The 14,956-nt window shown below is 45.4% G+C and overlaps 1 protein-coding gene across 4 annotated transcripts in view; it reads right to left on the reverse strand.

Annotated features, from left to right (window-relative positions):
* Window positions 1-14,956, reverse strand: part of PAPLN (papilin, proteoglycan like sulfated glycoprotein) — a 275,678-nt gene that overhangs the window by 63,732 nt on the left and 196,990 nt on the right. For all 4 annotated transcript variants that reach the window (XM_063947669.1, XM_063947668.1, XM_063947670.1 and 1 more), the window contains 2 exons: window positions 12,337-12,406; window positions 1,518-1,608 (listed from right to left, as the gene is read on the reverse strand). In XM_063947669.1, coding sequence (XP_063803739.1) covers window positions 1,518-1,608; window positions 12,337-12,406 — 161 coding nt within the window. The remainder of the gene's footprint in view (window positions 1-1,517; window positions 1,609-12,336; window positions 12,407-14,956) is intronic.

A 14,956-nucleotide genomic window follows, 5' to 3' on the forward strand; every position in this document is an offset into this window, starting at 1 on the left:
TCTGCTGCTAATATAGACTGGTTGATAAAGAGATAGTATACTCGTAACTAGTATGACTATAAAGAAAGAAAAAAAAACCACGGTTAGGTGGTATATACAATTATGGACGGGCTGCCGAGTGCCGACACAGAGGTAGCCACAGCCGTGAACTACCGCACTGTACTGTGTCTGCTGCTAATATAGACTGGTTGATAAAGAGATAGTATACTACTAATATTATATATACTGGTGGTCAGGTCACTGGTCACTAGTCACACTGGCAGTGGCACTCCTGCAGCAAAAGTGTGCACTGTTTAATTTTAATATAATATTATGTACTCCTGGCTCCTGCTATAACCTATAACTGGCACTGCAGTGCTCCCCAGTCTCCCCCACAATTATAAGCTGTGTGAGCTGAGCACAGTCAGATATATATATACATTGATGCAGCACACTGGGCTGAGCAGTGCACGCAGATATGGTATGTGACTTGAGTCACTGTGTGTATCGTTTTTTTCAGGCAGAGAACGGATATATTAAATAAAACAAACAACTGCACTGTCTGGTGGTCACTGTGGTCGTCAGTTTCTAAACTCTGCACTCTCTTCTACAGTATCACAGCCTCAGGTCAATCTCTCTCTCTCTCAACCCTAATCTAAATGGAGAGGACGCCAGCCACGTCCTCTCCCTATCAATCTCAATGCACGTGTGAAAATGGCGGCGACGCGCGGCTCCTTATATAGAATCCGAGTCTCGCGATAGAATCCGAGCCTCGCGAGAATCCGACAGCGTCATGATGACGTTCGGGCGCGCTCGGGTTAACCGAGCAAGGCGGGAAGATCCGAGTCGCTCGGACCCGTGAAAAAAAACATGAAGTTCGGGCGGGTTCGGATTCAGAGAAACCGAACCCGCTCATCTCTAGGGAGAATGTGTTCTTAGAAAGTGCAGTACTGGTTCTATTATATTTGTGTTTAATCTTTTCATGAACATTTATTTATATTATTTAAATATGTCTGTTACAGCCTATACTGTAGACCATCTATAGTGGAATTATTAATACTGTATTCAATACAGTTTCCAGTATATAAAAAATGTTCTTCTATTGCTCCCCCAGACTCCCGCACTTACTCCACTGTTCCACAGAGTGGGAAATTGTGGATTGCATTTGGAAACCCCCCTCTAGAAATCCTGCGTTTGCCACTTTATGGGGATGTATTTGTGTGACCCATCATAGCACCAAGAAATGCATGTCCTTCTGCAAGCCCCAGGCTAATGTCGGTGGCATTCAATACCAGTAAGACATTAAAATAATAACACATTCTGATAATATAAATGCCTATGGTACTGACATTTTGGGAAATATGAAAAGATCTGTATTTTATTTGAAACATGAAAATGGAATTTGTTAGCTATTGTATTAAACAGTATTGTGCTTTTATATGGTAGATTTAGATGGAATGTATTTTCTTTATAGAAGACAGCGCTTTCTCTGTAAATAGCTGCACATTAGCATACACAGCTAAAAACACAATACATACTGATTGATCGGCTATTGGGTTCCTCTCATTCGGACAGCCTTCATTGTTATAGCCCTGCGCAGGTGTCACACCATCAGGGCAGCAGCTAAACCTGCAACAAAATGAAGTGGTTGTGTATAAATAGAAATAGTGCAAGCAGACTAAATAACTATAAATTAATAATGAAATAAATAATAAAATAAATGCAATGAGTCATAGTAATATTGTGATTTATTTTCTAACTAGCATATGCAGTTTAACCAGCTCACTTCTGATCCCATTATGTCTTTACAACACCTAAAATGTAATTTGCAACACCTGGAGACTATGGGGGTCATTTCGAGTTGATCGCTCGCTAGCAGTTTTTAGCAGCCGTGCAAACTGTCGAAGGCAAAAATATTTCATAAAAAGAACATACAAACTACACACATTATGAGTCGCTATACTTGCAAATACGCACAGCGAGCACAGCAATATATGGTAACACACGCATTTACACGGACATGCCACAGAGATGGATTCGACATTTATTTTCATGCAGTACATAATTATAATAATATCAAGCGCCAGACATCATGATGATTTTACATTATATAATGAAGTAATGTCATGTATATGTATTATTTGAACGAAACCAGATACACCTGTCATATTTGGTATTAAAGCAACCAGATTAATGTGTAGATTCATTTGATACTTGTTATTAAGTTGTAGGACATTGCAACAAATAGTTATGATTAAATGTATAAAAGCTAAAATCACTCTTATTAGAACAATAGACATTCCAAACAGGTAGTGGACAGGAAACTCAGGTCAGCCCCTTTGGACATCCCCAAGGCTGAACCTGTTTAGCATATACACAGACTAGTGACTCATCATGAATGAGAAAGTTCTCTCCCCCAAACTAGATAACACATTGCTGGTCACACAGGAAGCCAGTTGCTGTTTTGTCTCAGAGGATGATGGAGTTGCTGGCAGACCAGTTCCTGCATGATTTTACAGAGAGAGAGATAGAGAGAGAGAGAGAGAGAGTGATATGGAAAGACAAATTTATATAACTTAAGGATAATGGTATTGTATGCTGGCCTGTAACTGTATGTAACTGTATGTTTGAACTGTTTACTGTGTGAGTGTAACCATGTAACTATAGGTATACTGTACTTTGTAATATATTGAATCCATAATATCCTTTTAATAACAAATATATACATCAATGAGCTTTGGAACTCAGATCATGTGTGGGTGTATTGTTTTCTCTTATGGGATGCAGTGTTTTGCGATGTACAGCGCACATTCATGGCAAATAGTAATAAGATGTGCAGGCGTTTACAATATATATTAGAGCGGGCATTTTAAATATTTGTGAGGAAACAATTTGGTATTCTCAAAACGCTATGCCGCCGCCCACTGGGGAGTGTATTTTAGCTTAGCAGAAGTGCGAACGCTTGTGCAGCCATGCTCTGCAAAAACAGTTTGTGCAGTTTCAGAGTAACTCAGAACTTACTCAGCGCTTGCGATCACTTCAGCCTATTTGTGTCCGGATTTGACGTCACACCATGCCTGCGTTTTTCCAAACACTCGCTGAAAACGGTCAGTTGACACCCAGAAACGCCCACTTCATGTCAATCACTCTGCGGCCGTTAGTGCAACTTAATTCTTCGCTAGAGCCTGTGCAAAATCACATTGTTCGTTGCACCCGTATGTCACGCATGCGCATTGCGGGGAATATGCATGCGCAGAAATGCAGTTTTTTGCCCTGAGCGCTGCGCTGTGAAAATCGGCAGCGAGCGATCAACTCGGAATGACCCCCTATATCGTAACTCTAGCAATAGGAATATCCGTTCTGAGAAAAAAAAGAGTTCAGAAAATAAGAATTTACTCACCGGTAATTCTATTTCTCGTAGTCCGTAGTGGATGCTGGGAACTCCGTAAGGACCATGGGGATAGCGGGCTCCGAAGGAGGCTGGGCACTCTAGAAAGATTTAGGACTACCTGGTGTGCACTGGCTCCTCCCACTATGACCCTCCTCCAAGCCTCAGTTAGGACACCGTGCCCGGACGAGCAGACATAATAAGGAAGGATTTTGAATCCCGGGTAAGACTCTTACCAGCCACACCAATCACACCGTACAACTCGTGATACTATATCCAGTTTGACAGTATGAAAACAACTGAGCCTCTCAACAGATGGCTCAACAATAACCCTTTAGTTAACAATAACTATTTACAAGTATTGCAGACAAACCGCACTTGGGATGGGCGCCCAGCATCCACTACGGACTACGAGAAATAGAATTACCGGTGAGTAAATTCTTATTTTCTCTGACGTCCTAGTGGATGCTGGGAACTCCGTAAGGACCATGGGGATTATACCAAAGCTCCCAAACGGGCCGGAGAGTGCGGATGACTCTGCAGCACCGAATGAGAGAACTCCAGGTCCTCCTCAGCCAGGGTATCAAATTTGTAGAATTTTGCAAACGTGTTTGCCCCTGACCAAGTAGCTGCTCGGCAAAGTTGTAAAGCCGAGACCCCTCGGGCAGCCGCCCAAGATGAGCCCACCTTCCTTGTGGAATGGGCATTTACAGATTTTGGCTGTGGCATGCCTGCCACAGAATGTGCAAGCTGAATTGAACTACAAATCCAGCGAGCAATAGACTGCTTAGAAGCAGGAGCACCCAGCTTGTTGGGTGCATACAGGATAAACAGCGAGTCAGATTTTCTGACTCCAGCCGTCCTGGAAACATATATTTTCAGGGCCCTGACAACGTCTAGCAACTTGGAGTCCTCCAAATCCTTAGTAGCCGCAGGCACCACAATAGGCTGGTTCAGGTGAAACGCTGACACCACCTTAGGGAGAAACTGGTGACGAGTCCTCAATTCTGCCCTATCCATATGGAAAATCAGATAAGGGCTTTTACATGATAAAGCCGCCAATTCTGACACTCGCCTGGCTGAAGCCAAGGCCAATAACATGACCACTTTCCACGTGAGATATTTCAGATCCACGGTTTTTAGTGGCTCAAACCAGTGTGATTTTAAGAAACTCAACATCACGTTGAGATCCCAAGGTGCCACAGGAGGCACAAACGGGGGCTGAATATGCAGCACTCCTTTCACAAATGTCTGAACTTCAGGTACTGAAGCTAGTTCTTTTTGAAAGAAAATCGACAGAGCCGAGATCTGTACTTTAATGGAGCCTAGTTTTAGGCCCATATTCACTCCTGCTTGCAGGAAATGCAGAAATCGACCTAGTTGAAATTCCTCTGTCGGGGCCTTTTTGGCCTCGCACCATGCAACATATTTCCGCCATATGCGGTGATAATGCTTTGCCGTAACATCTTTCCTGGCCTTAATAAGCGTAGGAATGACTTCTTCCGGAATACCCTTTTCCTTTAGGATCCGGTGTTCAACCGCCATGCCGTCAAACGCAGCCGCGGTAAGTCTTGGAACAGACAGGGCCCCTGTTGTAGCAGGTCCTGTCTGAGCGGTAGAGGCCACGGGTCCTCTGAGAGCATCTCTTGAAGTTCCGGGTACCACGCTCGTCTTGGCCAATCCGGAACCACGAGAATGGTGTTTACTCCTCGCTTTCTTATTATTCTCAATACCTTTGGTATGAGAGGCAGAGGAGGGAACACATAAACCGACTGGTACACCCACGGTGTCACTAGAGCGTCCACAGCTATCGCCTGAGGGTCCCTTGACCTGGCGCAATATCTTTTTAACTTTTTGTTGAGGCGGGACGCCATCATGTCCACCTGTGGTTTTTCCCAACGGTTTACCAGCATCTGGAAGACTTCTGGATGAAGTCCCCACTCTCCCGGGTGGAGGTCGTGTCTGCTGAGGAAGTCTGCTTCCCAGTTGTCCACTCCCGGAATGAACACTGCTGACAGTGCTAGTACATGATTCTCCGCCCATCGGAGAATTCTTGTGGCTTCCGCCATCGCCATCCTGCTTCTTGTGCCGCCTTGTCGATTTACATGGGCGACTGCCGTGATGTTGTCTGACTGGATCAGCACCGGCTGGTGTAGGAGCAGGGATTTTGCTTGACTTAGGGCATTGTAGATGGCCCTTAGTTCCAGAATATTTATGTGAAGGGAAGTCTCCTGACTCGACCATAGTCCTTGGAAGTTTCTTCCCTGTGTGACTGCCCCCCAGCCTCGAAGGCTGGCATCCGTGGTCACCAGGACCCAGTCCTGTATGCCGAACCTGCGGCCCTCTAGAAGATGGGCACTCTGCAGCCACCACAGTAGCGACACCCTGGTTCTTGGAGACAGGGTTATCAAGCGATGCATCTGAAGATGCGATCCGGACCACTGGTCCAACAGGTCCCACTGAAAGATTCTGGCATGGAACCTGCCGAAGGGAATTGCTTCGTAAGAAGCCACCATCTTTCCCAGGACCCGCGTGCAGCGATGCACTGATACCTGTTTTGGTTTCAGAAGGTCTCTGACTAGAGATGACAACTCCCTGGCTTTCTCCTCCGGGAGAAACACTTTTTTCTGGACTGTATCCAGAATCATACCCAGGAACAGTAGTCGTGTCGTCGGAACCAGCTGTGACTTTGGGATATTCAGAATCCAGCCGTGCTGGTGCAGCACCTCCTGAGATAGTGCTACTCCCACCAACAACTGTTCCTTGGACCTCGCTTTTATTAGGAGATCGTCCAAGTACGGGATAATTAAAACTCCCTTTTTTCGAAGGAGTATCATCATTTCCGCCATCACCTTGGTAAATACCCTCGGTGCCGTGGACAGTCCAAACGGCAGCGTCTGGAATTGGTAATGGCAATCCTGTACCACAAATCTGAGGTACTCCTGGTGAGGATGGTAAATGGGGACATGCAAGTAAGCATCCTTGATGTCCAGGGATACCATGTAATCCCCCTCGTCCAGGCTCGCAATAACCGCCCTGAGCGATTCCATCTTGAACTTGAATTTTTTTATGTATGTGTTCAAGGATTTCAAATTTAAAATGGGTCTCACCGAACCGTCCGGTTTCGGTACCACAAATAGTGTGGAATAGTAACCCCGGCCTTGTTGAAGTAAGGGTACCTTGATTATCACCTGCTGGGAATACAGCTTGTGAATTGCCGCTAGCACCGCCTCCCTGTCTGAGGGAGCAATCGGCAAGGCAGATTTTAGGAACCGGTGGGGTGGAGACGCCTCGAATTCCAGTTTGTACCCCTGAGATACTATTTGAAGGATCCAGGGATCCACCTGTGAGCGAGCCCACTGATCGCTGAAATTCTTGAGGCGGCCCCCCACCGTACCTGGCTCCGCCTGTGGAGCCCCACCGTCATGCGGCGGACTTGGAAGAAGAAGCGGGGGAGGACTTTTGCTCCTGGGAACCTGCTGTTTGTTGCAGTCTTTTTCCCCTACCTCTGCCTCTGGACAGAAAGGACCCGCCTTTTCCACGCCTGTTTTTCTGGGTCCGAAAGGACTGAACCCGATAAAACGGCGCCTTCTTAGGCTGTGAGGGGACATGGGGTAAAAATGCTGACTTCCCAGACGTTGCTGTGGAAACTAGGTCCGAGAGACCATCCCCAAATAATTCCTCACCCTTATATGGTAACACTTCCATGTGCTTTTTTGAATCTGCATCTCCTGTCCACTGGCGAGTCCATAAGCCTCTCCTAGCAGAAATGGACAATGCACTTACTTTAGATGCCAGTCGGCAGATTTCCCTTTGTGCATCTCTCATATATAAGACTGAGTCTTTTATATGGTCTATGGTTAACAGGATCGTGTCTCTGTCTAATGTGTCAATATTTTCTGACAGTTTATCTGACCACGCAGCGGCAGCACTGCACATCCAAGCTGACGCAATAGCTGGCCTAAGTATAATGCCTGTGTGTGTATATACAGACTTCAGGATCGCCTCCTGCTTTCTATCAGCAGGTTCCTTGAGGGCGGCCGTATCCGGAGACGGTAGTGCCACCTTTTTAGACAAACGTGTGAGCGCTTTATCCACTCTAGGGGGTGTTTCCCAACGTGACCTATCCTCTGGCGGGAAAGGGAACGCCATTAGTACCTTCTTAGGAATTACCAAATTTTTATCAGGGAAAGCCCACGCTTCTTCACACACTTCATTTAATTCATCTGATGGGGGAAAAACTACGGGTAGTTTTTTCTCTCCAAACATAATACCCTTTTTAGTGGTACCAGTAGTTATATCAGAAATGTTTAACACCTCTTTCATTGCCTCAATCATACAGTGAATGGCCTTAGTGGGCATCAGGTTTGACTCATCGTCGTCGACACTGGTGTCAGTATCCGTGTCGACATCTGTTTTAGAGCCCCTGACGACCCATGCGACGCCTGGCAAGGAACGAGCTGAGAAGTCGGCTGTCCCACATTTGGCATGTCGTCGATTTTCTTATATAAGGAGTGTATACGTGCACTCATTACTTTCCATAAGCCCATCCACTCAGGTGTCTGCCCCGCAGGGGGTGACATCCCTTCTAAAGGCATCTGCTCCGCCTCCACATCATTATCCTCATCAAACATGTCGACACAGCCGTACCGACACACCGCACACACACAAGGAATGCTCCGAATGAGGACAGGACCCACAAAAGCCCTTTGGGGGGACAGAGTGAGAGTATGCCAGCACACACCAGAGCGCTATATAATGCAGGGACTAACTAAGTTATGTCCCCTATAGCTGCTTTTTATATTATATATGTATTGTGCCCAAATTTAGTGCCCCCCCTCTCTGTTTTTACCCTGTTCTGAAGTGTAGACTGCAGGGGAGAGCCAGGGAGCTTCCTTCCAGCGGATCTGTGAAGGAGAAATGGCGCCAGTGTGTCTGAGGGAGATAGCTCCGCCCCTTTCCAGCGGCCTATTCTCCCGCTTTTTTCTGGATTCTGGCAGGGGAATTTACCACATATATAGCCTCTAGGGCTATATATTGTGGTATTTTTGCCAGCCAAGGTGTTTTTATTGCAGCTCAGGGCGCCCCCCCCCCCCAAGCGCCCTGCACCCTCAGTGACCGGAGTGTGAAGTGTGCATGAGAAGCAATGGCGCACAGCTGCAGTGCTGTGCGCTACCTTGGTGAAGACTGATGTCTTCTGCCGCCGATTTTCCGGACCTCTTCTTGCTTCTGGCTCTGTAAGGGGGACGGCGGCGCGGCTCCGGGACCGAACACCAAGGACTGGGCCTGCGGTCGATCCCTCTGGAGCTAATGGTGTCCAGTAGCCTAAGAAGCCCAATCCGGCTGCAAGCAGGCAAGTTCGCTTCTTCTCCCCTTAGTCCCTCGCTGCAGTGAGCCTGTTGCCAGCAGGTCTCACTGAAAATAAAAAACCTAAAATTATACTTTCTTTCTAAGGGCTCAGGAGAGCCCCTAGTGTGCATCCAACCTCGGCCGGGCACGAAATCTAACTGAGGCTTGGAGGAGGGTCATAGTGGGAGGAGCCAGTGCACACCAGGTAGTCCTAAATCTTTCTAGAGTGCCCAGCCTCCTTCGGAGCCCGCTATCCCCATGGTCCTTACGGAGTTCCCAGCATCCACTAGGACGTCAGAGAAATAATGTTTATATGCTTGGTCAAAAGCTTGTGAAGGCAACAGTTTGAGCATAAAGTTTTACTAAGCAGGAGAAGACTGAGAATATAAAGCCCCTAAACCACAAATAGGCATTATGTGGCCCTCCGACTGCTGAAGAGCTACAGTTCTCAGTGGTTACTGTTACTGTGTGAAGCACACAGAAGCTGTACACGCTGGGAACTGTGGATCTTCAGCAGTCAGGGGGCCACATGGTGGATTTCCTTTTAGGCACGTGAGGCATAAGTGTGAATAGGTAGGACATGCACAGATTGCCCCCTGTAAGCTGTCCTTCTTAGTAGATATGTATTCATAATAAAAAAAAAAAAAAAATGTCATAGCTCATTGCTTGTTTTTTTTTAATTATATTATATTGAACTGCATACCCTCCACCATGACCCATTCCATTAGGCATAAAATGCTCTGTTCCTGGGCTTCCATGCCAGTGGCACACCAACTGCCACATCAAACATTGCCAAACATCACCATCCGGGATTCACTAGCAGTTGGTGTAGCTCCCCTATTTGAATTTTGGACTGCGCTGCTCCACCTCTGCAACTGTCACTGGCAAGGAAGTCAAGGAACACAGAATTTTGGGGTAGATGTATGAAGCAGTGATAAGAGTAGAGAAGTGCGCCAGTGGAGAAGTGTGCCATGGCAACCAATAGCTTTGAAGTAACATTTATTAAGTACATTCTATAAAACTATGCGTAGCAACTATTGGTTGCCATTGCTCACTTCTCCACTGGCTCACTTCTCCACTCTTATCACTGCTTCATACATCTACCCCTTTGTGTACCTAATGGAATGGGTCATATTGGAGGGTATGAAATGTACAGTTGCCAAATGAGGGCTTAAAACCAAACAATGAAAATAATAAAAGTGGTGGGTGGGTGGTGTATTTTGGTTGCATTATTGTAGTGCCTAGTAGTGCTTTGATCCCTAATCTGCCTCTGTGTGTGCCTCCACTGTGTATTTTGTACACAGCATATCACTGCTAAGTCTAAATGCCATTTCTTCTTATTCTTCTAGATCTCTCTGCTGCATTTGACACTATTGACCACTCTCTTTTCATACTGACACTACAGGCCGTAGGTGTTCAGGACACAGCCCTTTCTTGATTCTCATCCTACTTATCTAATCGCTCTTTCAGTGTTCGTTTCTCTGAATCCACCTCCGCTTCGCTACCTCTATCAGTTGGAATACTGCCTTGCTCAGTCTTAGGTCCTCTGATTTTCTCAATCTATACATCATCTCTTTGTAAACTAATCAGCTCTTTTGCATATCAGCATCAACTGTACGCGGATCATACTCAAATCTACCTATCCTCCTCCCCAGATTTGTCATCATCTGTTTTATGTCCGCTTCACTGAGTTCATTTCTGCTGTTTCATCTTAAATGTCATCTTGCCACCTCACACTTAATATTTCCAAAACAGAATTAATTATATTTCCATCGGCCAATAATAGTTACCAACCTGATAGCTCTATCACTGTTGATAACTCGATATTCAATCCTACCCCACAAACTCGCTGCCTAGGTGTCATACTTGACTCTGAACTGTCCTTTGTTCCCCACATTCAATCTGTCTCAAAATCCCCGAAGCCCATGGGTGCAGCCTGCAAGGCAGTTGGGTCCTACAGATCCTTTATGCACCACTTGTGTTAGTACCATTGTCAGCCTGGGACACCTCAGTGATCACAATAAACTACAGCTCCCAACGGCTCTTGCTGGGAGTTACACTGCTGAATAGACATCTCTCTGGTGGGGCGGAGCATGTCAGTAAGTACTGTAGAAAGGTCAGTCTTCTGTGAGGGACTAGGACAAATATGTATGTTTTATTTCTTTTTTTGTGGGATTCATTGTGTTTTATTTTTTTCCCCGTGGGGTCCATTGTGTTTTATTTTCTTCCTATTAAGGCCAATGTATTTTATTATTATTTTCTATTAAGGCCAATGAGAGGGATGTACTGTACTAACCTTGCAGTGTACATCCCGCCACACTTCGCGAGACATTGCACTGATACTAATCGCATATGTACTAACATATGCGATTAGAAATGCGAAGGACAGCTCTTCCGATAAGAGCTGTCCTTAGCGATGCGCTCCCATCCCTGTACTTTATGACCCATACACAGAAAGACGCAGCGGCAGCAGGGCATGCTGGGAGGGATCTAATCCCTCACATATCATAACTCGGAAAGAAGCCCACAGGCTTCTATGGAGTAACGTCAGCTATAGCTGGCATTACCCCCTGCGTAGTACATTTGGAAATGTGCTAAAAACCCGGAAAACTAAGTTTTTACAGCACTTCTGCTTTAGTACATCCCACCAGGGAGGGGGGGGGGGATGAGTTTTATTTTTTTCCTATTGAGCCAATGTGTTTTATGTTTTTCCTGTGGGGGCCAATGTGTTTTATTTTTTTCTTATGTAATAATTTTCATCTGCACATGCCAAGAGGTGTATTAGAAATGTGCTGTGTGGTTACAGCAGATTGGCTAATCAGACACAGCTATAACACAGTATGGGCGTGTTATTAGGGTGACATGGGTGTGTTGCTGAAAGTGGTTGCATATAGAGATGCTGAATTGCTCACACTGGAGGCCATACTCAGACAGATGATCTGCACCTAGCATGGTCTGGTGATAGTGTCAATGTTGTGATCGATTGTGGTTTCTAAAGACACACAAAGCCTGATTGCAGCATCTGTAGACACTGAATGTGGGCGGATGTACACCAGGGAAGGGTATTGTAGCCGCATTAGCATAAAGTCACAGACACAACTGAGTCAAAAAACTCAAGCGAGGCAACTACGTCCATCTCAGAATCAGGCCCTATGAGGAAGGATCCTGCCCCCTAAACAGCCCCTGCCACCATTAGGGCTGCTTCCATAAATTTCCCGGGCTGGTTTTCTATCCCAATCCGCCCCTGCTCCTGACCTCTGGCCAACATAGATAGTGCTTGTCCTTGTGTATCAATGCTTATTCTCACTATAGATTGTAAACTTGCAAGTAGGGCCTTCCTACCTCTAGCTGTCTGTAATTACCTGCTATGTTCTATCACTGTTTCACATTGTAAAGCACAATGGAATATGCTGCACTATATAAGAAACTGTTGTTGTTATTATTATTATTATTATTATTATTATTATTATTATTATTATTAATAATAATAATAATAATAATACTATGAGTGTGGCTCTCCATGCCATGCAGACCAGGCAATCATTATAAAACAGCAATGAGGTAGAATAAGACTGAAAAGTGATGATAAATGATGGTAAGGATATTGATACAAGACCTACCTGCTCTGCCTGCAGCCATTGGGATTTGGTGGAATAAAATTATCTTCCTTTCTCTTAGGTGGGGAATGAGCTGTAAAAATAAAGTCATTAAAATCGCAGTAGGTATAATTAAAGACCACATGACAAGCTAATGAGGAGTCACTTTGTAGCATTCACCAACAGTTTATGAAAAAGTTAATTAGCTGGTATTGTATGCAGATTTCTGCAGACTTTATGTATAAAAGAGGGGGGGGGGGGGTTGGTCTATACACACATATATCCACACTAGGCTGGTTTGGAAAGAAAATATATAACCAGAAAATGTATTTCAAAGAAATAGTGTATCTTAAACAGAGATAAATCTAACTGGAATAACGCTTAATTGTTATAATGTCCAATGGTGCTCCCCTGAAGTCATAATAAACCAGAAAGAAAAAAAGAGGGGAAAGAGGACTCTCTTGTTTGGGGGGCACTCTTCAAAATATTTAAAATGTAACCTTTATTATATCCTGTCATTAAAAAAAACCCATCCAGCATGACATATATACGTGGGGAGTACACAATGAGTAATAGAACAAATAATGGAAAATTCCAGTGACAACAAAGAATATTTTATGATACCTCAGAGACGCCTATTTCAGTGTAATCATCTCTTCATATAATGATGCTATTATAGTTACCAATTTAAATGACCAGCAGACAAGGACAAAAAAGAAATTCAGAAATCAACATAAAATCCACAGTGCTACCAAGCTTTTATGTCCCTCTTTGATTGAACAACAAGCAGACAAATTCTCGTCATAAGTATCACCATTAAATAGTGATACTGGAGCCTATGCTATTTTCACAGATGATTATAACAGGCAATTAGCATTAATCCATAACACAATTAAAAAGGGAAAGTGGTAGTACCGAAAAGCACATGCATGTGAACCGGGATAGGGCTCTGCTTTTGACCATGTGCCCATCGGCAGTGAATGGCCAATGAGAGTACTAAACGAACATCGGATCGGCACCATCAGAACCTTTTCCAAGTGACGCAGCCACCAGGTACACACTGGGGGGAAGGGGGTTAATTTATATTTTACCATTGGCTGCTATCAGCGGTGGATTGGGTCCCCTGCTCCCCGCATTAGCCGTTCTCCCCCCACGCATGGCTGCCGCAATCTGAGCTTCTGCCCATGAGCAGAAGCTCACTAAAATCGGAGCTGCGGTAGGGGCTGCACTAAGCGTTCATTCATTGCAGTCCTCTTAGCTCCGCCTCCCGCACCCCAGCTCCTACGCTGTCCTTCTCCTCCGCTTGTCCGTGCTGTTGCCGAGTGCCACTGCCGGGCTTCGAGTGAGGAGTTTGGCTGGTGAGTTTACTGGGGGGTGAGAGCCTCTGGGTGAACACAACGGGCGTGTGTTTGGGGAGGGGAGGGGGGAAGAAACTGCTGGGTGAGTGCTTTGGGGGGCGGGGGGCATTATAAAAGTGAGTTTATTCTTATTTATTCTTATTATACCAATGGGTACTATTAATGTAGCAGATGAACAATAGAGTATTTTAGTTTTTTTCCATCAGGATGAATAAATTATAGTAATATATTGTGTTAAAATATTACAATAATTTATCCTGTGTCTTCATTTAAATAAGATGATGGTAAAGAAGTTATTACGTTTATTGGTTACCTCCTGCTACAGTACATTAATAGTACCTCGTCCTTACTGGTATATAGACATAGGGGTGCACACAGGGGGGTGCACAGGCACCCCATAATGTCCGGCACCCCCCACGCCTGCTACAGACACCGCCGAGACCGTTTTCGATGTGGCTGTGATGTCACACGCAGCCACTCCGAGAGACCTGGAGTAATGTGTAAAAGAGGGCTCTGCCTGGAATAATGCGTTACTAGGGCTCTACCTGGAGTAATGTTTAAAAGGGGCCTCTTCCTGGCGTGATGTATATAAGGAGCTCTACGTGGTGCAACGTGCTCTACCTGGTGCAATGTGTATAATGTGCTCTGCCTGGCGCTAAGTGTATACCGTGCCCTACTTGGCGCAAAGTGTAGAACGTGCTCTATTTGACGGAATATGTATAACATGCTCTACCTGGCGCAGTGTGTATAGGAGTTTCTACATGGTGCAATGTGTATAAGTGGCACTACTGTGTGCTGTAATGTGAGTTGGCACTATTATGTGGCCACGTCCCTTCCACACGAAGCCACGCCCCTAAAATTTTGCAACGTGCCTGCGGTGCGCACTTCTATACCTACATGTAATTAGGCCTTCTGAGCAGTAATCCTACGCACTTGACAAACTCCACCCCCTCAACAGACCCCCCTTCCCCATTAGGGCTGCTTCCATAAATTTCCCGGGCTGGTTTTTGATCCCAATCCGCCCTTGGCTGCTATTGTCTGCAGCTGTCGGTAGTGATCGGCAGCACGGCAAACACTGGGGGAGGGTGCAAGGAGGCAGAGGTACCAGAAAGGTTCCTCTGAGATCTACAGCTGCGGGAAGTTTCTGCAGTTGCACACAGTGTGTATCTGACTGGTTGCATCGATGTGACCAGATCATATAAGGCACTTGCTGGCGTGGTTGCATTTGATGCAACCATGCCAGGCAAGTGGTTAAAGAATATAGGGCTTGATGTATCAAGCAGTGA

The sequence above is a fragment of the Pseudophryne corroboree genome, chromosome 12 (assembly GCF_028390025.1).
Source record: "Pseudophryne corroboree isolate aPseCor3 chromosome 12, aPseCor3.hap2, whole genome shotgun sequence".
In the NCBI taxonomy this organism is placed as follows: Eukaryota; Metazoa; Chordata; class Amphibia; order Anura; family Myobatrachidae; genus Pseudophryne; species Pseudophryne corroboree.